Source organism: Canis aureus, chromosome 16, assembly GCF_053574225.1.
Source record: "Canis aureus isolate CA01 chromosome 16, VMU_Caureus_v.1.0, whole genome shotgun sequence".
Lineage (NCBI taxonomy): Eukaryota > Metazoa > Chordata > Mammalia > Carnivora > Canidae > Canis > Canis aureus.
In genome coordinates this window covers 38,779,489-38,805,825 of record NC_135626.1, presented here as the reverse complement: position 1 = coordinate 38,805,825, position 26,337 = coordinate 38,779,489, and the positions used below count along the sequence as shown (strand labels likewise).

The 26,337-nt window shown below is 50.0% G+C and overlaps 2 protein-coding genes across 7 annotated transcripts in view; both read right to left on the bottom strand.

The window, feature by feature from the left end:
* The window catches only part of WIPF2 (WAS/WASL interacting protein family member 2), a 66,352-nt gene extending 53,814 nt beyond the window's left edge, over positions 1–12,538 (bottom strand). Inside the window, exons 1-2 of one of the 2 annotated variants that reach the window (XM_077853124.1) lie at positions 12,451–12,538; positions 10,775–10,854 (exon numbers count right to left, since the gene is read on the bottom strand). The gene's annotated coding sequence lies outside the window, so the exon portion shown is untranslated. The remainder of the gene's footprint in view (positions 1–10,774; positions 10,855–12,450) is intronic. The other variant, XM_077853128.1, reaches the window with a different exon arrangement.
* Positions 339–26,337, bottom strand: RAPGEFL1 (Rap guanine nucleotide exchange factor like 1). Of its 5 annotated transcripts, none has more exons than XM_077853112.1 (15): positions 25,440–26,337; positions 22,573–22,651; positions 21,528–21,663; positions 21,199–21,296; positions 19,284–19,396; positions 18,863–19,030; positions 17,850–17,947; positions 17,615–17,737; positions 16,878–17,056; positions 16,673–16,763; positions 16,062–16,112; positions 15,631–15,718; positions 15,381–15,445; positions 14,933–15,011; positions 339–565 (listed from the first exon to the last, which is right to left on the bottom strand). In XM_077853112.1, the coding sequence occupies exons 1-15, from the start codon at positions 25,957–25,959 to the stop codon at positions 510–512; spliced, it is 1,944 nt and encodes a 647-aa protein (XP_077709238.1). In that variant the 5' UTR covers positions 25,960–26,337; the 3' UTR covers positions 339–509. The 5 variants fall into 5 exon arrangements, with proteins under 5 accessions (XP_077709238.1, XP_077709239.1, XP_077709235.1 ...); XM_077853113.1 differs by having other exon boundaries at positions 14,933–14,987; XM_077853109.1 differs by lacking the exon at positions 339–565 and adding an exon at positions 12,746–14,688.

Genomic DNA, 26,337 nt, shown 5'->3' with positions numbered 1-26,337 from the left:
TGAATGGAAAAACATGTGATAAACCATAAGTTGTTTTATTTTTGTTTTCCTTCTGTTCTGCCATGAGTAGTACTAGGCAGCACCCACTAGTCAGTGTCACAGTGTTCACTGAGAACCTGCTGTGGGCTAGGCACCACAAGATGGTTACAGAGGTGACTAACAGCCTCTGTTCTCAGGGAACTCACTGTGTGGTGGGTAGAGTGGATGTAAACAGCTAGCTGAGATGCGAGTCAGCATGTAATTAGTGCCATGGGGATGTATGTGCTGAGAGAGGTCAAACAGGGAGGGATTAACTCCTGCTGAAGAATGGGAGAACGTTTCATAAATGGAACTGGGCCTTGAAGGACGAATAGAATTTTATTACCAGTCAGAGAAGGCAGGGAATGCATTCCAGGCATAGGGATCAGTGGGTGCAAAGGTAAAAATGTTCAGGTATGTAGTCCAGCATGTCTGAAGGTGGGGTGATTGAATCAGAGAGATGGTAGCCCCAAACTCCCAGTTCTTCAACTTCATGTCCATCCTGTCTCCTTCTTCACCGTATACTGTGTGGACCTGCTTTCTATCACTGAAACACAGTAAATACATGGCTTCTCAAGACTTTTGTGCTAGCTCTACTATGCCCCTTCCTCATTCTTCAAGACTTAGTTCAAATGGCCCCTCTTCAGAGGCATTCCCTGCCCACTGTAGCTAATATAAGTATCCCCCTCCCCCATTCTCTATAATATCGTTCTATGATAAAGGCAGCCGCTGGGGTGGAATACAGGGACATCTCCCCTGGGGAACTAGACATTGGTTTCATGAAGAAAGTGACATCTGGGATCCCTGGGTGGCGCAGCGGTTTGGCGCCTGCCTTTGGCCCAGGGCGCGATCCTGGAGACCAGGGATCGAATCCCACGTCGGGCTCCCGGTGCATGGAGCCTGCTTCTCCCTCTGCCTGTGTCTCTGCCTCTCTCTCTCTCTCTCTCCTCTGTGACTATCATGAATAAATAAATAAAATCTTTAAAAAAAAAAGAAAGAAAGAAAGTGACATCTAAGTGAGGCCTAATGGGAAAATAAGAATTGGGCAGGGGCAGGAGAGAGAAAACCATTCCAGAGCAGAGAGAGGTTATGTGCAAAACGAGAAGAATCAAAAACTGAAAGCATTTTGATGTGACTAGGGCTCGAATTTATGAGAAAGGCAAGAGATTAGGTGAAAGAAGTCATAACATCTGACGTTTAATTAACATCATGTTACTGTGTAACACTGGCACAACTTCACATGTCATAACTCATGTAATCCTCAAAATAACTTTCTGAAGTCCGTACTATTACCCCCAATTTACAAATGAGGAAACTGAAACACAGCATCCTGCCCGAAGTCACATACCTACAAAATAGCGAACTGTGGGATTCCTGGATGGCTCAGCGGTTAAGTGCCTGCCTTCAGCCCAGGGCATGATCCTGGAGACCCAGGATCAAATCCCACGTCAGGCTCACTGCATGGAGCCTGCTTCTCCCTCTGCCTGTGTCTCTGCCTCTCTCTCTCTCTCTCTCTCATGAATAAATAAATAAAATCTTAAAAAAAAAAATAGCGAACTGTCTCCAGAGTCTGTGCTATTAATGCCCATACCAAGTAGTCCTGTGTTGTCATTTGTGATGTGATTTTCCAAAATGGTGAAAGACTCTTGGTAAAGTTCTGAACAACACAAAGCAACCCAGTAATTTTATTCATAAAAAGGACAGGTTAGGGACGCCTGGGTGGCTCAGTGGTTGAACATCTGCCTTTGGCTCAGAGCGTGATCCCGGAGTTACCAGGATCAAGTCCCACATCGGGCCTCCTGCATGGAGCCTGCTTCTCTCTCTGCCTATGTCTCTGCCTCTCTTCCTCTTCCTCTCTCTCTCTCTCTCTCTGTGTGTGTGTCTCTCATGAATAAATAAATATTTTTTTTATTTTTATTTTTTTATTTTTTATTTTTTTTTTTTAATTTTTATTTATTTATGATAGTCACAGAGAGAGAGAGAGAGGCAGAGACACAGGCAGAGGGAGAAGCAGGCTCCATGCACCGGGAGCCCGACGTGGGACTCGATCCCGGGTCTCCAGGATTGCGCCCTGGGCCAAAGGCAAGCGCCAAACCGCTGCGCCACCCAGGGATCCCCTAAATATTTTTTTAAAAAAAGGACAGATTATATTAAGTTTGTGCAGAAATAATCCATGCTTGTACTCCCCTTTTTTTGATAATGTGACAGGCCAAGTACCTGGGAGAACTTCTCCCCCAAAACAACAAAAGAATAATATTGAAAAATATCTTAAGGGATCCCTGGGTGGCTCAGACGTTTAGCACCTGCCTTCGGCCCAGGGCGTGATCCTGGAGTCCTGGGATCGAGTCCCGCTTCGGGCTCCCTGCATGGAGCCTGCTTCTCCCTCTGCCTGTCTCTGCCTCTCTCTTTCTCTCTCTCTCTCTCTCTCTCTGTCTATCATGAATAAATAAATAAAATCTAAAAATGTAAGGAATTCAAAACAAAGTAAGCAAAGGCAGGGTTTCTAGAAAGAGGTAAGTAGAACACTGAGGCAGGTTTTTGCTCTAGGGACATTTGCCTAACTGTGTGAACCTGAGCTTTTGCCAGTGGCTCATGGAAAAAGGAAACACCTCAGAACCTCCTCAACAGGGTATTTTTAACAAAATATTCTCCTTCACAAAAATGAGACCCCCAAAGAAGTACAGGGCTCTATTTCTGGTAAGGGTGAATCATAAATAAGCCTGTCTCCTCCTCCCTTGGGTATAGAGTTAATGGATATAGGTTATAGGCTTAGATAGGGTTGTTGTTTTTTTTTTTAATAAATGGAATTTTCACATGGAATGTCCAATCATGAGCCATGAGGAGCCCAGGATAATTCTTAGTTGTGTGGATGCGTCCCTTGCATTGCAGCATTCTAGCATCCCTGACCCCTGCCTACCAAATACCTATACCACATCCTTATCATTGTGATAAGCAAAAAAGCCTCCACAAATTTCCAAAATGCCCCCGTGGAAAACCACTGCCCCAGAGTACACTGTCAGGTTGACAGGAGCCAATCTATGAAGGACTTTATTATCTGTTATGAAAAGTTAGATTTTTTCTTCTGGGTGAGAGAGAAACCAATTAAAGGTTTAAGTGGGGTAGTGCCATGACCCCTTTTGCCTTCCAGAAAAATCTCTCTGACCGTAGGATGGAGGATAGATTAGATGGGGCCAGATCAGAGGCAGAAACACCTGTGGACAAGAGGCTGCTGTGGACATCTAAGAGAGAAGCAATGGTTGCCTACGCTGAGTGCCAGCTGGCACCAGCTGGACACAAAGACTTGGGAGGCAAGGCTGCCTGTCTCCAGAGCCAAAGGGCTCAAGTTCCAGTTCTCCCCACTACTGAATGGGGTGAGACTTTGAGCAATTTATTCAACCTCTACCACCCTCAGGCTTCTCATCTACAAAATGAAGATAAGACTGTGGAATGTGTCCAAAGTGTGTTCACACTTGGAAAGCACCCACTAATCTTAGCTATGATCATTATTAGGTATGAGCAATAGAGATGGAGAGAAGTAATTCTAGAGATATTTAAGAAGTGGAATGTGAGGGCCAAGGATAGGGAGAAGCCAAAGATGACTCCCAAGCTTCTGGCTAAACTCCTGTGTGCACGTGATACCAACACTTAGCTTAGAGAGGCCAGGGCTGTGAATGAACCTGAGGAGCCTGGTGAGGAAGGAGGCAAGAGAGGTCCAGTGGACAACTGCACATTTGGATCTGGAACTTAGAAGAGCAATCCTGGCCATTTGGGACTTCTAACCTATGGTACCTACTTTCCAAAGATGGCTCCTATCAACCCTCGTATTCATCAAATCTGGGCTGACTTGTGACAACCTTTATTTACTGCAGCAGAAGTCATGCTGTACCAGGTACAGGACTAAGCTTTAAGAAGACCTGGCAGCTTACAATCTTGCCTTTGGGACCCGTAAGCTCTCACATGATAAATCAACTACTCTGCCACAGAGATCATCTGGAGAGAGAAGCTTGGACATGGAGAAAGAGAGTTCCAGCCATCCCAGTATTCCAGTGGTGCTACTAGAGTATGAGACAAGCAAACCAGCCATCTTGGATGTTCTAGCTGCCATTAGACTTCTAACTGCAGCCATATGAGACCCCCCAAGTAAGACAGCAGAACTGTCCAGCCAAGCTACTAACAAGCTGGTGGATCACGAGAAGTTATAAAACAGTGGTTGTGGGCAGCCTGGGTGGCTCAGCGGTTTAGTGCAGCCTTCAGCCCAGGGCCTGATCCTGGAGACCCGGAATCAAGTCCCGTGTGAGGTTTCCTGCATGGAGCCTGCTTCTCCCTCTGTCTGTGTCTCTGCCTCTCTCTCTCTCTCTCTCTCTCTCTCTCATAAATAAATAAAATCTTTTAAAAAAATAAAAAATAAAACCGTGGTTGTTTTAAGCCACTAAGTTTAGAATAGTTGGTTATGCAGCAATAGATCCCTACACAGAATGAAATTGATGAAATCTAAGCCCAGGTGTATAGCGAGAAGAGAAGAAGGCTTAACACAGAGCCAAGGCACCCCACATGCAAGGACCAAGCTGAGGGAGAAGGCTTATAACGGAGGCTGAGATAAATAGGATGGAGGGAAATCCTGAGAGCGTAGTGTCCTGGAAGTGGTGATAAGTGCTCAGGAAGGAAGAATGGTCAGAAATATCAAATGCCAGTGAAAGAACAGTTAGATAAGTGTCCCTTGGATGCAGTAACATGGGAATCAGTAACCTTGACAAGAACAGTTTCAGTGAATCCTGAGGGTGGACACCAGATGCAGTGGGTTGAAGAATGAAAAAGCAACAAAACCAAACAAACTGGAGTTATGGTTTGGGTTCTGTTTTTTTTAGAATTACTTCTATTGACCTGGGTGAATCTCACAAGCATGATGCTGAGAGGGTAAAGTTGCTGAACACTATACCTGGGAGGACAGTATTTATAAAAACTTTTAAAACATGGGAATATTAAAAACCTTTAAAACTCAATAATAAAAAGACAATCCAATTAAGCACTGTGAAAAGGACCTTGAAGTGAATTGAACAGTGTCCCGCCCCCCCCACCCTCAATTCACGCTCGCCTGGAGCCTCAGAATTTGACCTTATTTGGAAGTAAGGTCTTTGCAGATAAAATTAGTTAAGTTGAAGTCAAGCGGATCAAAATGAGGTGAAGTGGATTAGAGTGGGCCCTAAATCCAATGACTAATGTCTTTAGAAGAAGAAGAGAGGACTCAGACACACACAGGGAAGAATGTCATGTGAAGACAGAGGCAGAGATTGGAGTGATGAGTGTACAAGTCAAGCCAATAAAGTTCACACAACCAGAAACCATCTTAATAACTTTAAAATGAACAGTTGAGTGGGTTTCAGTATATTCTCGATATTGTGCAACCACAACCACTAATTCTGGCATGTTTTCATCACCCCAAAAAGAAACCCTATACCCATTAATGGCCTCTCCCAATTATCCTTTCCTCCCATCTCCTGCTGATTGCTAATCCACTCTCTGTCCCCTGGCAACCACTAATCTACTCTCTATCTTTGTGCCTCTGCTTATGCTGGACATTTCCTATAAATGAGAATCATACAATATTTGGGCTTTTGTTCTTGGCTTCTTCTACTTAGCATAATGTTTTCAAGGTACTTCCCTGTTGTACCATGTATCAGGACCTCATTCCTTTTTCTGACCAAATAACATTTCGTTTTATGGATATACCACATTCTAGTTTATCCACTCATCAGTTTGAGTTGTTTCCACTTTTTGTCTGTTACAAATAATGCTGCTATAGAATACTCTTGTACAATTTCTTTTTGAGGTGATGAACAAGTTCTAAATTTGATTATGGCAATGGCCACACAACTCTGGTTATGCTAAAAGCCATGGAACTACACTTTACTGTATGTGAAGTATATCTCAATAAAATGGTTACTCCCCAATGCAAAAAAAAAAAAACCTATATTGTTTTGAGATTATATGAACACAGTAAAAGTTTATGGAAACATGGAAATGACACCACACTCATGAAACTGGTTGTCTCTGGGGAGAAAGGAAGGGGATGTGACAGGGGATGGGTACCAGGGACCTCATCTGCAGGGCATGGTTTTATTTCTTAAGCTGGATGGTGGAGACATGGGTGTGCATTATATTAGTCTTTAAACTTTTTGCACGATTGAAAAATTATACAACACATTTAAAAATGACTTTTTAACACGAATGAATGATTGGGATAAACAGGATATTTGCAAGATGCAAAAATCACCAAATACTAACAACCAAGAGAGAAAAAAAAATGTATCTTTTTCATGGAGAGATCTAGCAATCCCTCCTTGACAAACTCTACCATCACTGATGTGAGCCAACCTGGCATTATTTGCCACCTGGTATAATGTTATTAACAACATCACCTATATTCTCCTCTAGAATATTTAAGCTCCAGAAAACCACTAGAATAAACTATGCTGTCCAATTTCAGAGCCACTAGCTACATGTACCTATTGAATAATTAAAATGTGGCTAGTCTGAATTAACATATGTTGCAAGTATAACATGAACACCAGGTTTCAAAGACTTATTACTAAAAAAGGTAAAATCTCTCATTAGTATTTTTATATCAATTACATGTTGAAATAACATTATTTAATATATATTAAGTTAAAGAAAATATATTATTGGGATCCCTGGGTGGCGCAGCGGTTTGGCGCCTGCCTTTGGCCCAGGGCGCGATCCTGGAGACTCGGGATTGAATCCCATGTCGGGCTCCCAGTGCATGGAGCCTGCTTCTCCCTCTGCCTGTATCTCTGCCTCTCCCTCTCTCTCTGTGTGTGACTGTCATAAAAAAATAATAAAAAATTTTTAAAAAAGAAAATATATTATTAAAATTAATTCACTTGTTTCTTCTTAGTTTTTAAGTGTGACTATTAGAAAAATATAAATTACATTAGAGGGGGTGAAAGTAGAAGTAAACAAGAGCATGGGAAAACAATCTGACAAGTCAAGAATTTGGGACATTTTACAAGACATTTCTACTAGACTTCAAAAAGTCAATGTTGGGATCCCTGGGTGGCACAGCGGTTTGGCGACTGCCTTTGGCCCAGGGCATGATCCTGGAGATCCGGGATCGAATCCCATGTCGGGCTCCCGGTGCATGGAGCCTGCTTCTCCTTCTGCCTGTGTCTCTGCCTCTCTCTCTCTCTCTCTGTGATGACTATCATAAATAAATAAAAATTTTTTTAAAAAAAGTCAATGTCATTGGAAAAAAAAAGAGAAGAAAAGGAGCTAGTCTATATTAAAAAGAGACCAATGGATATAAGAACCCAATGCAATGAATGGGCCCTGATTGGATCAGGATTTTTTTTAAGATTTATTTATTTATTTATTTATTTTTAATTTTCTTATTTATTTATGATAGTCACACAGAGAGAGAGAGGCAGAGACACAGGCAGAGGGAGAAGCAGGCTCCATGCACCGGGAGCCCGACGTGGGACTCGATCCCAGGTCTCCAGGATCGCGCCCTGGGCCAAAGGCAGGCGCCAAACCGCTGCGCCACCCAGGGATCCCAAGATTTATTTTTTTTTAAGTAATCTTTAGCCCCATCGTGGGGCTTGAACTCAAGACCTCAAGATCAAAAGCAAGAGTCATGCTCTACTGACTGAGCCAGCCAGGTACTCCTCTCTCTTTTTTTTTTTTTTTTTAAGTTTTTAAAAAGATATTTTTGAGACAACCTGGGAAAATCAAACAGAGACTAGATATTAGGTGATATTGTAGAACTACTACTGACTTTCTTAGGCGTGATAATGCTGTGGTGGATATGTAGGAAATTGTCCTTATTCCTAGGAGGTTCCTGCTGAGGCTTTTAGTAGTGAAATGGTATTATTTGCAACTTACCTTCAAATAGCTTGGCAAAAGAAAAAGTGTGTGTGTGTGTATGTGTGTAAAGAGAGAAGAGGGAGAAAAAGTGGGAAAGAGATAACAAAAGCAAATTTAGCAACATGATAATTATAAAATATAGGAGGTTTTAAGGATATTCACTGTACTAATCTTTAAGATTCCTGTGTTTGAGTTAATTTGAGATGAAAAGTTGGGGGAGGGGCACCTGGGTGGCTCAGTGGTTGAGTGTCTGCCTTTGGCTCAGGTTGTGATCCCAGGGTCCTGGGATTGAGTCCCACACAGGCTCTCCACAGGGAGCCTGCTTCTCGCTCTGCCTGTGACTGCCTTTCTCTGTGTGTCTTCATGAGTAAATAAATAAATAAATAAATAAAATAAAATCTTTAAAAAAAAAGAAAGAAATGTTGGGGGAAATAAAAAAGAAATGAATGAGAAATGAGGATGTGGAGACAATCCTTTCCAGAAGTTTGGCCTTGAACTGGAAGTGACAGAGGGGACGGTAGCTGGAAAAGGCCTGCAGGGTCAAGGGAAGTGTTTTTAAAAATAGGGAGTTGAGAAGGTTTAAATGCTAAATGGGAAAGAGTCACCAGAAAGAGAAGAATGGAAGATACAAGCTATTCTGGTCAAACTTCTGACTCATGCCTGGGGATAGACCGTATGAGAGATGCAATATTCCCCTGAGAAATATTCTACCCTCCTCCCTGTCCCCAAGTGTAGAGAAAGTAATCTTGGTGGTGACACCTAGTGGATTCAAAGGGCACTACTTACGTTCTTCACTCTCCTATGCACCTGATCAGGAGGGCAGCATATTGTGCTGGTCCTCTGACCACTCCAGATCATTTTCACCCTTTTGTTCATTGCTAGACTAGCCTTGGTTGTACAATGCTACTAAGTGAGTTCGTCTTCTCCCCACACAGCCCACAGAGCCCTTGATCACATCTCATGTCTCGACCACTCTCCGCACAGCGAGACAGAACTCAGGCAGAGTGGAGAAAGGGACCAGAAAGGATAGTCTCTCCACCCCCTACCTATAGTCAAGTGGCCACTGCAGCCTGGTGAGTGCAAGATGGACATTTCTCAGTTATTCAAGCTCTGGGGATTGTTGTAGATAAACAGTGGGTTCTGGAGTCAGAATAACAGTTCAAATTCTTGCTAGCTGTGAGACTTGGTCTCTTTGTACCTCTGATGAGAAATTTCTCATGATCTCAGTTCTCATCTGGAAATTGAGACTGGTAGAACCAACCTCTTTGTTGGAAATTAAATGAGAGAACCTACATAGAGCCAAGCATAGTGGGTTGGGCGAAGGACACGCTTCCAAATGTCAGTCCTCATCATCACTCCTGAAAGGGAGCAGATGACGGAGGGGTCTGAAGATGGCGAAGATGGGGACAAGGAAAATAACCCATACCACTTTCTCTGTCCTCCCTGGGGTAGAGAAATGGGGACAGAAAGAATTGGCCCCTAGAATCCTGCCCCAGGGCATGGAGTCCTTCAGGGTGGGATCAGAACCCTTTGAGGAGGCCAGAACCTGTGCAGCCCTCACACATCTGGATCCCCTGGGGACCAGTCCAGAAGGGAAGCACTGACCAGTCTGCTTGACTGGAGTGGTCATTGATGAGCAGTGCCTCCCAATGCCTCTTACCCGACTTTCCACTTCCACTCTTTGGCCATCAAACCTGTTTTAGGGGAACCTGGGTGGTTCAGTGGTTAAGCATCTGCCCTTGGCTCAGGTTGTGATGCCAGGGTCCTGGGATCGAGTTCCTCATGCAACAGGCTCCCGTGGGGAGCCTGCTTCTTTCTCTGCCTGTGTCTCTGCCTCTCTCTCTCTCTGTCTCTCATGAATAAATAAAACCTTAAAAAAACAAACAACAACAACAAAAAACAGCCCTGCTTTAAGTCCTAGGTCATGTCTTTCAAGAAGCTTTCTTTTATGATCCCCCACCCCGTCCCCAGACCAATAGTGAATCTCTTTGGCTCAATCCCATCTTGTGTCTTGCCCACTCTTACAGATACTATTTCAACCAACCTAATTTATTCATTCAGCAAATACGTATTGAATGCCTTCTCTGTGCCAGGTACCATTCTAGGCTCTGGAGAGCAAACAAGACATTCATGGAGCTAAGAGCTGACATTCTTGTAGGACAGTAGGCATGAAGAAAATACACAAAGAAGTAAATATGATGTCAGGGAGTGATGAGTACCTTGAAGAAAATACAGGGGGGTAGGGGAAAGAGAGGGAGGGGTGGGTGAGATGGGATCTGCATGATCAGGAAAGCTCAGGAAAGAGCAAAGGTGATTCCCTTAGACAGGATTGGGTGTTAGTTTAGGAACAGTAAAGCAGTCAATGTAGCTGTTGTGGGGTGAGTGAGAGGAGAGGGGGTAAGTGATGGGGTCAGAGAGGAAGGATTTTGATTTTTTTTAAAGATCTTATTTAAAAAAAAATAAAGATCTTATTATTTATTCATGAGAGAGAGAAAGGCAGAGACACAGGCAGAGGGAGAAGCAGGCTCCATGCAGGGAGCCCGACATGGGACTCGGTCCTGGATCTCCAGGATCAGGCCCTGAACTGAAGGCAGTGCTAAACCGCTGAGCCACTCAGGCTGCCTGGATTTTGATTTTTAATGTGTCATCAGCAAGAGATTTTAATTTGTAATGATCTGAATGGTTTTAGTTGAAATATCTACAGTGAAATGTATAAATCTCACACCTTAGTGAATACATACACACATAACTACCCCAGGTCAAGACACAAAACATTTTTGGGGGGCCTGGGTGGCTCAGTCGGTTTAACGTCTGCCTTTGGCACAGGTCATGGTCCCAGAGTCCTGGGGTCGAGTCCCACAATGGGCTCCCTACTCACCGGGGAGTTTGCTTCTCCCTCTGCCTGCTTCTCCCTTCTTCCTCTGCCTGCTGCTCCCTCTGCTTGTGCTCTCTCCCTCACTGTCAAATAAATAAATAAATAATTTTTAAGAAAAAGATATAGAACATTTTTATCACTACAGAGGGCTTCTTCATGCCCTTTCTGTCAACATTCTCCCATTCCCATCAAGTAACCTCTATTTTTACTTCTATCCCCATAGGTTAATTTTGCCTGCTCTTGAACTTCTCTTAAATAGAATCCCACAATTTGTAGCCTTATGTGTCTGGCTTTTTTACTCAATATAATGTTTGTGAGATTCATTCATGCAGGTAGTAGTTGTCTGTTCTTTGTTATTGCTATGCAGTATTCCATGGTAAGAATATACCACACTTGATTTATCCATTCACTTGTTGAAGGCCATTTAAGCTTTTTCCAGTTTCAGTGTCATTAATAAATAAATTAAAACTAAATATTGTAATAAAACTACAATCACTAGGGCAGCCCGGGTGGCTCAGCGATTTAGTGCCACCTTCAGCCCAGGGTGTGATCTTGGGGTGCCGGGATCGAGTCCCGCGTCGGGCTCCCTGCATGGAGCCTGCTTCTCGCTCTGCCTCTCTCTCTCTCTTTCTCATGAATAAATAAATAAAATCTTAAAAAAAAAAAACTATGATCACTATTGTCCATGTCTTTCGGCAGACATAAGCACTGATTTCTCTGGGAAGTGGAAATTCTGGGTCATAGGTTAGGTGTACATCTAGTTTTAGTAGACACTGCCAAGCAGGTTTCCAAAGTGGCTGTACCAATTTATACTCTCGCCAATGGTGTATAAAGATTCCAGTTGCTCCGCATCCTTACTGATACTGGTATTGCCAAGTTTTGTTTTGTTTTTAAGATTTTATTTATTTATTCATGAGAGACACAGGAAGAGAGGCAGAGACATAGGCAGAGGGAGAAGCAGGCTCCCCATGGGAAGCCTGATGTGGGACTCGATCCCAGGATGCCAGGATCGCAACCTAAGCCAAAGGCAAATGCTTAACCGCTGAGCCACACAGGTGTGTGTCCCTGCCTCTGTTTTTAATTTTAGCCATTCATGATCTGCTTTAGGTTTTTCACAGAGCAATCTGGCTACAGTGTGAGAACCAAGTGGTTGGATCAGGGTTGGGCTGGGCAGAGGAAGCCGAGACACCAGGTAGGAGGCTGATGTGGTCATCCAGTGGAGGTTGGTGAGTAGTCTGCACTAGGTAGTAATAGAAGAGTGATAGAGAAGTGGACCAGCCATGTTCTGGAATTGGAGCTGGCAGGACTGACTGATGAGATGAGGGAGGGATGAGAAGGAAGCCTCAAGGCCAAGTCCTGCATTCTTGCCTTGAAAACCTGGGTGGGTAGATGAGAGGACCATGTTCTGAGATGTAGAAGACAGCAAATAAGAGATGTGTGACAAGGGGAAGATTAAGGGCTTCTGTGTAGCTTTTTGAATACATGTCATCTCCTAGAGCTTAAGCTCTCTTTAGAGCCAAACTGTAGGCTCTAGAAGCCCCCCATCTTAGCATAAGTGGTAGATGTTGGTTGTGTGAATGATGCACCCTGTCTGGGTAGTGGCTGGTGGGTGTGTATGGTGGGTGTCCCCTGCAGGGACAGACCACCATTAGGGGGCCCAGTACTCCCCCCTCACTCGCCTGTAACTTGACCTTCCACTAGGACTTCCCAGCTACCATCTTCCACCTTCTGGTGTTAGAATTTAATGAGGTCACACGTCTATGGCACCTAGAACATGGAAGGACTCAAACTTCCACTTCCAGTCAGTATGTGACAAGTCTCATGAGGTTGGCACCGTTCCCTCTCATGCACATGTTGAGTTAGTCCAGAACAGCCCGGCTGATGGGCCCAGTGCACTGAGTGGGGGTTCCCCCCTCTTCCCTCCCTCACCTTTTCCCCAGCTTCAGAGAAACAGAATGGAGAACGGCAAGCAGCTTGATTCATAGACTTTATCAGCTTCTTCTCCACCCAGCGGTTTCTGCAGACAACCTAGCCTGTACAGGACACACGGTTCACTCTGGCCAAGCTGGGGAGCAGTGGGTCAGGCATCAAGGTTAGGGGTGGGCAGCAGCTGAGACCGGACCAGTGGAGCCCAGTGCTTGAGGAGGGAAATGGGAGCTGTGTGAGAAGGCTGCCACGCAGAACCAGGAGGGAAGGATGGCCATAGGGAGAGAAAGGTGCAGGACAGCTGCAGGGAGGGCACAGGGAGTGGGAGGGGGCCCTGTGGTCACTGCCTAAGGGATGGAGGAGGTGAGACAGGGTGCCTGTGCAGGTGGGGATGAGGGTGGGGAGAGTCCATACACATTTTCTGTGGCAGGAACAAGACAGACCACTGTATAAAAGGGACTGTACAACGTAACCTATGATACAATGTTTACATATGATACAAGGCTCTTCCCCTCTTTGAATTTTAAAAAATAAATTTACAATTCCAGAGCTTTTGGTAAAAAATATATACACCCCCAGAGCAGGAGCAGCAGCTGCTTTGGCTGCTGCTGCCACTGCCTCTTCGGAAAGGAGAGAGGTGGGCCAGAGAGAAGAGGGATGAGGCTGTGCCAGGAAACCTCACCCAGTAGCTGCCAGGAGCCCTGTGCCCCTCGGCCCTGGAGGCCCATGCAGGAGACAGTGGGAAGACAGAGAGGTATTAAAGGCATCACCACAGTCCAGTTTTGCCTTTATGGTCTTGGCCATTCACTCCCCTCACTTCTGGGGGCTGCCTGCCCAGGTACAGGGGTCCACCCCCTCCCAGCTCGGATGGGGAAGACCCAGGAGGAGTCAAGACAGGGGGAAGGATAGAGACCATGTTGTGGGTGTCCCACAGAAGGGCCAGAAGGGGGTTGATTGCTCCCCTCTGAGCAGTAGACACTCCAAAAGCAGGAGTGTGGGCAGCAGACACCCCCAACTCCTGATACCGCCACATTCCACCCTGCAATGCAGAAGGAGTGTCCTGCAGGCAGCTTAGGCCTGTGTTTCCCTGAGCATCTTTTACCCTCTCATTGGACCCCACCCAGACACCTGGGGAAGCCTGAGTTGGGGACTCACAAGGGCTGACGGGTAACCCCTCCCACCTGCTGCTGCCCCCTGCCCCGCGAACAGCTTCACCCACAGGCTTGGGCATGCAGGGCAGCAAAAGGAGCTGAGCAGGGAGTGGTGGGGGTGGGGAAAGCACCCCACACCATCACAGGGCAGAGTAGACCAGGGTAGCACCAAACCCTACACACATCACCCTCTCTCAATTACCAGATGCATTCCTGCTTCTTAAAGGGGACAGGCATACACACACACAGACACAAGGGCAATATAATATTCCAGGGGGGTACATCCAGGGCTCCCAGCCCTGACCAGGGAGAAGGCGGACAGGGGTGGAAAAGACAGCTGCCAATTCCCTCCCACAATTCCACTCTGTGAGACAGGAGGGTGGGCAGCTTTCCTGTCTGCTAGGGAGGAGATTGGAAACTCCATCTCTAGAACGGACCTCAATGGGAGAAGACAGAGGAAGGAGCACAGTGCCCCCCTTCCCTGCGAGGGCAGGAACCAGCAGAATGTGGTTTTGGCTTGAAGGAGCAAAGGGGAGAGGACTTCAGCAGGATGAACAGGCTTATGAGTCCAGGGGTAAGTCCATCCGACTCTTTCCTAAGGGGCAGGAAGTTGCTCCAGCAGAAAGATGTCAGAGGTGGTTTGGGACATCGTGCAAAGTGCTTGAGTGCCAGGTGCCCGAGGACCTTGGTGAGGCGCCAACCAGAACCTCTGTTCTTACTGACTATTAGCCTCCAGCTTGTAGGAGAGCTCAAAGAGGAGGTTCTGGTTGTCGATGACCTGGAACTGGCGCACATAGGCCTTGGTCTGCAGGTGATGGGGGGACGCCTCCATATCCAGGCCTGGGTGCATGACAAGAGAGAAGTGTTCAGGCTCCCAGCCTCCCTTCTTGCTCTACATGCATACCAGCCAGAGGACAGTGGTGTGGATTGGGACAGGTGTTGGGCATAAGGGCCCCTGGGGAGGCCAAGGAGAGGCTGGAGAGCTGACAAGTTTAAGGAGATAAAGAACTGAGTAGGGACTCCTCCCAGAACCCTCCCAACTCAGAGCTCTGCCTGCAAAGCTCTCAGAAGCCAGGGTACTCACAAAGGGGCCGACTCCGGTATTTGCGGATTGTCCTCACTTTTTCAGCCACTGAATGCTGGGAGATGACAAGGAATGAGCCCTAAAAAGGGTATGGAAAGATGCTCCCCCCTCTAACGCTCCCCCTGCTCCATTCTCCAACTCTGCTGGTTTTACCCTACTCCCTCCAGGGTCAAATTCTGGAGGGTCTCTGAAGAACCAAAGGAGGGGTGTAATGGGCAGGAGGAGAGGTAGTGTTGCGCACCTCCCCCCCATCCCTGTCCCAGCCCCAGCTGCCTGTCAGCTTTGCCACCCTGTGGGCGGGTTGCCACAGCAATGCCACCAGGGACAGTCAGGAGTCTGTCAGGCAAGCTGGGCACCGAAGAGGAAGGCTGCTATCTTTAGGGGGCTGCCAGGAGAAGGGGAGGGATGCCAGCCCCCACTCCTGGGTCAGGGCCGGCAGGCCACTCACCAGCTTCTCAATGTTCACCAAACCATCGACAAGGGTCTTACTCCCCTCGTGCAGGAAAGTCAAGTCTAGAGGATAGAAGAGAAGCATATGTGAGAAAGAAAAGAGGAGGTCCAAAGGGCCCTCCCTCTCCCCCACATCCCTCACTAGGGGTCTCCTGTTCAGGTAGGCACTCTGAGCTGAGTAACAGGGGGCCAGAGCCAGAAGTGAGGCATGGAGAATGTGGCTAGAAGAGCACAAGAGTGACTCTCACCTTTGAGGATCAGAGGCACGAAGGGAATCACAGGAGGCTTCATCTTGGAGATCACTTCTCGGTAGCTTTTGTGGTTCCGGCAGGGGTCCTGATATTCCAGGGAAGAGAAGTAAAGGGACGGATAGTTCCCATGGACCTTAAAGATGTCCTGTACTCCTCCCTCATCCCCCTGCTTTAGATCCATCTCTGATCAGAGAGGGGTATGCACGGGTGTCTAGCTGGGGGTGAGGTAGAGAGGGGCTTGACTGTTCTCCTCCCTCCTCCATGGAAAACTGGTTAGCAATCCTCCCCCACCTCCCCTCCCAGCATGGGGTGGGGGCAGTCTCAGGCGCTGAAAACCTTGAAGGGAAGTTTGAGGAAGAAGGTTTATGGGAACAGGGGGTTTTTGGGGTGCAAGTCCAGGAGCAGATAAAAGAGCTGAACCCACTCACTGTCAGGTTCTCAAATTTGCGGAACAAGTTTTTGAATTTCCCTGGCAGCTTCTGCAGAGGTTGAAGGAAGGAGAAAGAATGTCAGAGCAGAGCTCCTTGGGCTTCATGGCATCTCTGGCTAATCCTCAGGTGTCAGAGGGGGAAAGGGCCTGGCTCTCTTGCATGGGGCTGGCCAGCTGGTAGGTGGGGAAATAAAGCCAGCCCTTGGTACCGTCTAGGGAGCTGGAAGCTGCCTAGAGGAATGAAATTCCGAAGAATTGGAGCCTCTCTGCTCAGGCATTGGCCATGAACTAGGGGCCTCACTGAGTGTTGGGTGAAATCCAGTTATCCAAGTCTGTGACCTGGCCTGGGCTGCCTACCCCCCTCCCACGGGGATTCTAGCTTTTTACTAATTTGCCCAAGGACAGGGTCCATTAGCCAAGCTACATGCCCTGGGGCTGGACCTGCCAGAAGGGGGAGCCTCCTTCTGTCCAGGCACCTCTAGAGGCTCCCTGGTGGCCAGCAGAGGATGCAGGGGCGCAGGGGACGCACTGGGGTGAACCCAGGAGGCCAAGATCCCGAGCAGGGCCAGCACAGGCGGTGGGGGGAGGAGAGGGCAGCGGTGTCATCACCTCCCAGGTGAGCCGCAGGCGGCTGACCGCAGCATTGTCCAGCCCCATGACCACAGCATAGAAGGACAGCAGGTCCTGGTTCTGCTTGCAGCTGCGGGGGTGTGGGGGAGGGGTTCGGGGGTCAGTGCGCGCTCAGGGGCCTCCACCCCCCAACCCCTCCACTCCCCCCCCACTGCCCCACCCCCAGCCGGCTGGCCACACTCACATGGCCGCGATCTTGAGGAACTTCTTGAGCAGCTGTGCGCGCTTGCCTGGGGCCTCGCAGAGTAGCACCTCAGTGGCCACCCAGTGCGTGACCTCGCTGCAGCGCTGCAGCAGCAGCTCCAGGTTGGCTGTCTCTCGGCGGCCGCGCTCCCCATGGAACACGTAGTCCACGAATTCCAGCTGCGGCCATGGTGGCAGCGGGGCGGGGCGGGGGGGGGGGTGCAGGCAGGTGGCAGGTGTCGGTGCGTACCCACGGAGGGAAGGGCCAGAGGGTGGCAGAGGGAGGGGTTGCAAAGAGAAAGAAACGGGGACAAGCCGGGTTGCAACAGAGACAGGGGTGGGGGGGGAAGCAACATTAATAATACACCACTCTATTGAGAACTTACTAGGTGCCAGGTCCTTGAACCATCTGATAGACATTATTGTAACTGCCTTATATTCTTTCTTTAATAGAGAATAGTTTAAAAATACTAACCATGGATCAGGTTCTATGTAAGACCCACCTTACTAAGGTGGGGGGGGGGTTGTCTCCCTCTTTGCTCTTGTTTTTTTCCTCCCAGATCAGGGATATAAGGCTTAGATGATCTAGGGTGAGTTGGGGTGAATTGCCCCAGGATACCCTGGCAGCCAACCTTCTAATCCCGAGGTTCAGCTGCACACATTGCCCATCTCCAGACCACCCATGTTGGCATGTTTCTCCCTCCAGGTCCCCAGCCCAGCACTAGCTACAGTCCCCACCTCGTGCACACATCGGAACAGCTCCCAGTGGAAGGCAGTAAGGTGATTGGCAACGTCCTCAGGCTCCACTCGGTGGATCTCTGTGTCTCCCGGGGAGACCTGGATCTCCTCAGGGAGGGGCATCTGGTGGCAGGCAGGGCCACAGGGGCTGGACTCCACTCTGGGCTTGTGAGTTTCTGCCCATAGCCCCTCTGGGCCCTCGCTCCCAGCCCAGGCCTTGTGGCAGAGTTCTTACCAGGGCCTCATAGCTGTCACGGGTGCAGGCAAACAGATGGCTGTTGATGCCCAGTGTGGTGAAGACACAATCTTCAGTCGGCTGGAGAAGGACCTTCTCTGCAGGAGAATGAGCTGCTCTGCCTCAGCCCCGGCCACCTGCACCCTCCCACACTCCAGCCACTGTCTCCATCCCTTCTGGAAACTCTTAACCCTGCACGAACATGTTCTAGACTCATGGGATTCGTGTTATCACCAGTTTATGCCATATTTATCTGAACTTTTTCAAATAATGATTTCTCTTGTGTTCGTAACCTCCTTTTTACTCCCAACATTCTTCCACAGCTGTTCCCTCACTGTATCATCCCCATGACACTGGAACATTTTTTTCCTTGCCTCAGAAGAAAAGGGCTCTGGCTACATTGCAGGCTTTCTGCCTTTCCACAGGGATTGGAGGCCCACTGCATGTGTTTTAGCCTCAAAACCATAGCATCCTCAGATGCTCTGTGAGGTTAAAGAACCAGATCCCAAGATGAGTACAGAGGCAAGAACCTAGATCAGAATCCAAGTGTTTTGGACCAGTGTTTCCCAAACCTTAGTATGCACAGGAATCACCTGGAAACTTTGTTAAAATGCTTACTCTGAATGGGCAGGTCTGAAGTAGGGTCTGAGGGATTGCAGTTTAAAAATTTTTTTTTTTTATTTATTTATGATAGAGAGAGAGAGAGAGAGGCAGAGACACAGGCAGAGGGAGAAGCAGGCTCCATGCACCGGAAGCCCGATGTGGGATTCGATCCCAGGTCTCCAGGATCGCGCCCTGGGCCAAAGGCAGGCGCCAAACCGCTGTGCCACCCAGGGATCCCAGGGATTGCAGTTTTAATAAGTTCCCAGGTGATGCTCAATGTGGCTGGTCCCAGGACCGCACTTTGAGGAGCCAGGGCCCAGAATTCCTCTTTGCCCCTGCCCCAGGGCTTGAGTTTCTCCTCTCCTGCCCCCCCGACTCCACTACCCACCCCAGCTCTTTCTGAGCCTCACCTCCGGAGGAGGCCACAGCTACCAGGATGAGGGAGTCCTCACGCCCTGCAGGTTCCTCCGAGTACTGCAATTTTTCTGTCACAGAGCCCAGAATGTCCTGCACAGATGCGGAGAGGCGGCTGCGTATGGTCACGTAAGAGTGGTCAGGCATGTACACCCGGCAGAAGACTGGGCAGAGACAGGAAGTGGCTTCTCATTAGAAAGCAGAATGGCAGCACTGGCACAGCCCCCTCCAGAGCACATTAGTCTCCCACCCCATCTCACCCCTAGCCCTAAAATGGTTGGCTTCTGAAAAGAGACTGTGAAAAGGACAGGTTCTACTACACAAGGAGACTGCACTGAGGATGCCCAAGACCCAGAGACCCCAAGGGGCCCTCAGAGCCACTCTGGAAGCTCTGCCCATCTTAATGTACACACTCACTCTCATCGGAGCCCCGGAAGGCCACTCGGGTCTGCAGACAGGAGTCAATCCGACGGAAGTGACGGAAGAGTGGCTTCACTTGCTTGCTGGGAGCCTGGCTTTCCTCTGGGATCCTGCCATGGACACAGCTGGGCGTCAGGAAGTCCTGCCATGCATATGGAGTGCCAGGCAGGCAACCGTCAAGCAGGGATTATCAGAACTGAATCAAGGATGAACCAGCACCAAGTTCAGAAAGTGGTGAATGAAGTCAGAAGAGAGACAATGGCCAGCATGGAACAACTGTCAAAGTGACTCAAATCAGATGCCACCTCTTCCATGATTTCTCTGATCCACCCCACCCACCAGGAAAGGTCACTTTTTGGCCTCAACTGCTGTAGGACACTGGGCTAATATTTGTTTATGTGCGTATCTTATCTCTTTTGCAAGACTAAGAGCTTTTGAGGGCTGGGCTTAGTTCTTCCTGAATTTTTTTTTCACCCTCCAGGCATAGCACACTACTTGGCACATGGTAGGTGTAGGTCATCTGCTTGTTTGCTGAATTTTGCCGACAAGGATTTCACAGCCTGGGAGGGAGACAGACGTGTATGCCGTTAGAAGTAGCGACTTCTAACACGAGGCTGGAGGTGTTGGGTGATATAACAAAGGTACAAGGAGAGTTTTGTTGACACGAGGGAGGGGAAACTTTCATCGGGAAGACAGCATTGACCTGGGCCTTGAAAGACAACAGAAAGAGAAGTGGGTGCAGGGTGGTCCTTCGGGAGTGGACCATATACATGACAGCAAGAAATTGGGATTGGGAATGCCCAGGAGTTCAGGGAATGGTAGGGTGTGTAGGGAGTGTCATGGGGGCTGAGGGACGTGGGACATGAGGCAGGAGTGTTGAATGCTGTGCAAGGGTGTTGCAATTTTGTCTTGTGGGCAATAGGGAGCCCTGGATGGTTTTGGAATAGGAGCATGATGTCGTCAAATGGGAAGGAACTCTCTGGTGTCAGCATAAGAAGGGAGAGGATGCAAGACCATGAGCTGAAGCCCTGGGCAAGAGGCTGTGGCAATAATCCAGGTGAGAGCTAATGAGGTCTGAATGAGGGTTGTGATGGTGGAAATGGAGTGGGGGGAGACTGAAATGGCCAGAGGGATGGACGGACAGACTGACACAATGGGGTCCTGAAGCTGGCTCACAGTGGCTCATGAGAACAGATTATGAAATTTGGCGATATTCTGCCTATGGGTCCCTTTTTTAAAAATTTTTTTATTTATTTATGATAGTCACACACACACAGAGAGAGAGGCAGAGGGAGAAGCAGGCTCCATGCACCAGGAGCCCGACGTGGGATTCGATCCCAGGTCTCCAGGATCGCGCCCTGGGCCAAAGGCAGGCGCTAAACTGCTGTGCCACCCAGGGATCCCTGCCTATGGGTCTTTAAATCGCCATTAATAAAAAAATGTCCTATAAACTTCTAGCCAAATTATTACCACAGAAGGTAGTATTCTGTTTTACCATATTTTGCTATTATCTATCGTCTTGGAGTTATTTACCTCTCTGGTATTTGGTGAAAATACTAGATAACGGCCTACTACTACACATTTCTTCCCAACTTCACATTCAGTGACGTCATGTTGCTAGCTGGAAATCAGCCAATGGGAGAATTTACATCATGGGAATCAGCAAAAGCTACAAATTGGGACTTTTTTTTCCCCCTGAAGTGCTGGTTGTTAAATATGTACCAGTACACAGTTGGATTAACAAATAAATGGATGGGAAACGTGACTGGAAGCCATGCTCTGTGCTACACTCTAGCAAGAGAAAGGGGCTAAAATAAAACTGAATTGGAGTCAAAAGGCCAGAGGCAGTCCCCGTAACAGGGGAATATGGGGGACTTCTGTCCTAGCCCCTTCCCCAACCCATCCCCCTCACTTTAGCTCCACTGTTTCCACAAGCTGGTGCAGTCTCAGTGTGTCCTCTCGGAGGTCCTGGTAAAGGGACTCATCCTTCATAATCAGCAGGTACAGATCCTGGGGAACAAAGGAGAGAGAAGGTAAAGGCAGGGATCTCATCCCAAGCATTGCTATTAGCAAGGGCCAGGGCAGGGTCTCCATGTCTTAGAACATAGAGGAGCCATATAGACTGAGGTCCACTGGCATCTTCTCCTTCCAGGTACCCAGCTTAAGGAGTATGGCTCCTTCAAAGGACCCCCCCTTCCAGAGCTAATAGCCTGTTCACCCACCTTCTCTTCCCAGGCCCACCTTGATGATGCGGCCGGCCCCCTCTTCCTCCTGCAGCAGCCCCTGGTAGGTGTCCAGGAAATGAAGGAGCATGGCCAGACAAGCCTGCTTCCGGCCCAGCCCCTCCGGGCTCTCCATACCTCCTGCCCAAACAAAACTGACCCCTTAGTTAAGAAAAAGCCGTGGGCAGGCAGACCCGAGGAAACTGGGAAGGGAGATGAGAAGCAGTGGGTGGTTTAACCCTCCCAAATAGCCTTGAGGTCTGGGGCCAGGGAGAAGGGTGGTACAGGGGTCCTTGGAGCCAAAACCGCCTCATGCCTCAGCCTGGGCTTTTGCTCAAAGTAGGTAGGGATGGCACCCAGTTGACCACACCCATCTGACTATATCCTGCCTATTAGAATTTCACTTGAAGATGCCCTGCCTGGACCCACCCAAGCTCTGATCAGCCCATAACCTGAGGTCAATGATGCTTACCACAAACCTGACCATACCTCAGTGTAAGGCCTGGTGTTTTCTAAGAGAGCCTATGGTATTCTACTCATTTACAATTAGATCCTAGAATAACTCAGCGAGAGGTCCTATGCTTACATGAGACCCTACGAATAGCCTGGCCAGTGGCCTGTCTCTAGCATCTCTAGCAGACCCCACTAAAGCACAGCCAGTGACCTGATGTTTACATAGGACCCTATAATAACCCACTGGGCAACCAGATGTTTAGAGCAACAATTCAGTGGGGAGAGAAGCACCCTTAACAGAATAATAACACCTTACATTTGCACAGGGCTCTGCTGTGTCTCCAAAGCACTCCCACATCTCTATCAGATTGATCTCCACAGCAGCCACATAGGTAGGCAGCACAGGTGTTATTTACCTCCATTTTACAGAAGAGGAAACTGAGGCCCCAGGAGATTAGGTGGTCTGCCCAAGGTCAAACAGCTGTGAGTAAAACCCTTGGAATTGAAACCCAGGAGTGTGTCCTAGGGAAGCACTGAGCTTCTGATGTCACATGGGCAGGGAGAGTGGCTTCCTCCTGACCTCCCCTATTGCAAGCTCCATAAAAGGATATTACTGGTGTAGCTCCTGCAGAAATTTCTCCGTGGGGAGGAAGAGAGAATGGGTGAGGACGATGTCATCCAGCAGGATATCTGTAGAGATCAATTGGCGCCACTGATGTCAGGCAGGCACTTCCAGAACCCGACCGGACACTCACTACCCCCTTCTCTTGCCTCCTAGAGTGAGTTCTCCTTAGCCAGCCTGGAGCCCGAGCCACCTGCCCTGTCATGCTCTACACAAGTACGCGCGTGCGTGCGCGTGCACACACGTGTGAAGGTTCTGGGCAGCCGCTGCGGGGGTGGGGTTGGCAGCTGCCAAGGCAGCTGGAGGGAAGGAGGGGGCGCCCTTTGATGGCCACGCCCACTACTCTTCAATGTGCGTGGGAAGCTGGTCAGATAATACAGCAAGCTTGAGATCTGCCCCAAAACAGAGAGAGATCACAGAAGTGTCTCTAGACAAAGAACTTACAAACACAGAGGTTAGGGTCAGTGGTGTGTGTGTGTGTGTGTGTGTGTGTGTATTCCTCCTCCCTTCCCTACTCCCTACCTAACAGCTTTGAGTTCCAACTAAGCAGGTGAAACCAGCTCCATTAAAAGGGAGAGGGAGTGACTGCCATCTCTTTGATCCCCAAAGCCCTTAAATAGAAGCCCTGTGTCCTCTGGATGCCCAGAGATGGAAGGGTTAATAATGGAAGGGTGGAGGGGAGTGGCTCTCACCACCTTTTTCCCCTCCACTCCCCCATCTGGGCCTGGCTCAGCCAGTCAGCCAGGTACAAGGTCGCCCTGACTTGCAGCCAGCCCTGGGGTGGGGCAGGGCAGCCTGGCACACAGAGACACGCAGGGAGCAGGGAGGGAGCCAGGTGTCCTCACCAGGACAGGTTAGGGCCAGGTCCCCAGGCACTACCCCAGGACAAAACCGAGGCTTCTGAGATCCTTTGGCTTACCATCCCCTGGCCTCTGATTCTAGCCATGAAGGTAGAGGAGGAGAACCAACACAAGATCCTCTACTTCAACTGTTGCACTTCACAAATGAGAAACCGAGGCCCAGAGCTGGGAGGGACTTGCCTGGGGCTTGAGTAGGAACCCAGACTCCTGAGTCTTTGTTCTTTGCTCAGTACGCCTGAGGCAAGCAGCTTGTCAGGGTAGAGCACAGTGGTTAGATAGGGCTGCTCAGATGTTTGCGAGTTTTTGACTGGTTTGAGGGTAACTTCTGTAAGTCCTCCCTCCCACACAACCTGGGAGGAAGCCAAGATGGCTTGACAACACTGGTTGTACTGGAGAGTATCAGAGTAGCAGGTTAAGCTGATTTTCATTTACCCTGGGACTGGTTTGAGGTTCCTCAAACCAGTTACGCTGGAGATCTAGCTTGCCAGCCCATATAATAAGGTGACAATCAATTCAAAAGTTTTTCCCCATGGGAGACCAGGTAGAGTGTGTGGCACCAGGTCCCCGTGGAAGGGGAAAGATAGAGCCTCCCTTTCCCTTTTTGCCTAGCTAGCCTGCTAGTTTCTTAAAGTGAGTCTGAGAGCCCCAGCCGTGGGCAACAAGGAGTAGGGATGCCCAACACCCTTCCTATCTCATGGGAGCGCGAAGCCAGAGTAAATGAAGAAGAACATGGGGCAGAGTGGGGGAGATGCTGCTATGGGGGCTACAGTTTAGCTTCTGTCTCTTCCAAGCCAGGCTCTGGTCCAATGCACAGCCTCCCTAGGAAATGTGTCATAGAGACACAGGGTGTGTGGTGTAGGCGGGAAGTTATGGTTAGGAGAGCTGTGTGTGTCTGATATTTTTCTAATTAAATCCAAAAGGTGTCAGCTCCCCAGGGCAACGACAGCTGAGCCAAGGAGAGGACCCAGGTCTTGAGAAAAATCTGGGGGAGTGGTGTCCTAGTCCACATGCCAAGGTCCAGGCTCCCTGCAGAGTTCTAAGAGCAAAGTGTGAAACCCCCATCTTTAGGCCCTCAACCAGGTCTCCCATCCTCAGACCCTACTGGGCTTAGGGAAATGCTGAGAGGCAGACCTAAAGACCCATCGGTCTTCTACCTCCACCACTAACCAGTAGCTTGGGGCCTCAGTTTCCTCAAAGTCCCCTTGTTAGGGGAGCTGGTCGGGAGTGGTGAAATAGCATATCATTTAGGGAATAAGCTTCTCAGGGTGTGGCTATTATTTTTTAAAGAGGCCATGTGCTGACGCCTGCCTTGGGAAGGGCAGGAGTCGGAGGGGCTCAGAACCCCCTGGGTGCTGCAGGGTCCTGATGTCTGTCTGCCCAGCCACCTCTCCCCCAGCAAACATCTTCTGAGTCAGCCCCCAACTAGAACACCTCCTTCCCCCAAAGCTGCTAAGGACAATGCATCCCTTTGCCGGAGCCGGAAAGGCTGCTTCGGCCCCCTATGCCTATTGGGCATTGCCCCACTGATGGGCCAGCCCTGAGCTCTGGGGCTTCTAGACAGAAGCAGGGACTCCTAGAAGGTCCCTAAGGTCTTGGAAAGCACCTCTTGGGGTGGGGGTGGGGGCATGGGACACCATCAGCTCTGGGCAGCTTCCATCTTAGTGTGTCAGGCCTTAACTTGGGGCCCCAGGAGGAGGTAGTCAACATCAGGCACCCATGAGAATCTGTGGGTAAAACGTCCAGGAGAAAGGAAGGGTGGCTTAAGGAGAGAATAAGGTTCAGCGTCTCCAGCCGGTGGGTGAGGCTGCTACAGGGAGGAAGGTGGCACTGCCGCTTCCCGCACAAGGGTCTCCGTTCCTCTCCTAGGCCGCTGCCCCACTTCAGGTGACCGCTCAACCCCACACCGAGGCTGCCGGCAGAGCGCCACCCCCACGGTCCAAGGGCAAGGAAGAGGAACCAGGTAACAACCCCCTACTCCAGGATGGATGAGCCTTACCTGAGGCGGCGCTGTCCCTGGTGGCCCCTCCGGCGAGCCGCTCCAGCACCCGGTTCAGAAGATGCTCCGGCCGCTCGGGGGCGCCCAGGGGGGCCCAGGGCGGGGAAGTCAGGGGCTCGCCCGGGGACAGCTCGTCAGAGGAGTACGAGGAAGGGGAGCGCAGGGGCCCCCCTCCCCCGAGTGGCCCAGGCCCCGGCACCTCCTCGAGCTGGAGCCAACAGGGCCCCCCGCCGCCGAGCTCCTCCGCGACCCCCGCCGGCTCTCCCCCTTCCTCTTCAGGGGGCGGCTCCAGCCCCGGCTCGGCGGGGGGCTCCCGGAGGAAAGCTGGGAGCAGCAGGCGAGACACGCTCTGACGCCGCTGCAGCGGCCGCAGTCCCCCGGCTGGACCGCCGCCCCCGCCAGGTCCCCCGCCCCCGCCAGGCCCGCCGCAGCTCCCCGGAGCCCCGCCGGGACCTCCCGCCACCGTTCGCCCCGCCAGCTGCGACGTCTGCTTCTTCAAAAATTTCTCCAACGGCTTCATGCCCCCCCCCGCCCCTCTCCTCGGGGCCGCCGGGGGACCCAGGTGTCCCAGGCGCGGGCGGGGGGGGCGGGGACACGATGCTCAGAGCCGGAGGGGCAGAGCGGAGGGCTGTGCCAGGCGCCGGACTGGGGGCCAGAGGTGCCCGAGGCTCGCTGGCCGGGGTCCAGGGGCCAGTGGCCCGGGGGGGTGCCAAAGGGAGAGAGTGCTCGCTCTCAGTGGCCCCCCATGTCGGTTGCAGCCGCCACGCAGCCCGGAGGGCGGGTAAGCTGCGGGGCCAGTGCCCCGGGCTCTGCGCTCCTGGGCCGGGCTGCGGCGGCAGAGACAGCAGGCGGAGCGCAAGGCTGAGAGGACGCGGCGGCGGCGGCGGCGGCTGCGCTC

Coding starts and splice junctions, on each gene's coding strand:
- RAPGEFL1 (XM_077853109.1), bottom strand. CDS start 25,959: ATGAAGCCGTTGGAGAAATTTTTGAAGAAGCAGACGTCGCAGCTGGCG. Junction 21,664..22,572: donor CTGCAGGAGCTACACCAGTA/ATATCCTTTTAT, acceptor CTAAGGGGTCAG/TTTTGTTTGGGCAGGAGGTA. Junction 16,113..16,672: donor GCCTGCGGCTCACCTGGGAG/GTGATGACACCG, acceptor CAACCTCTGCAG/AAGCTGCCAGGGAAATTCAA.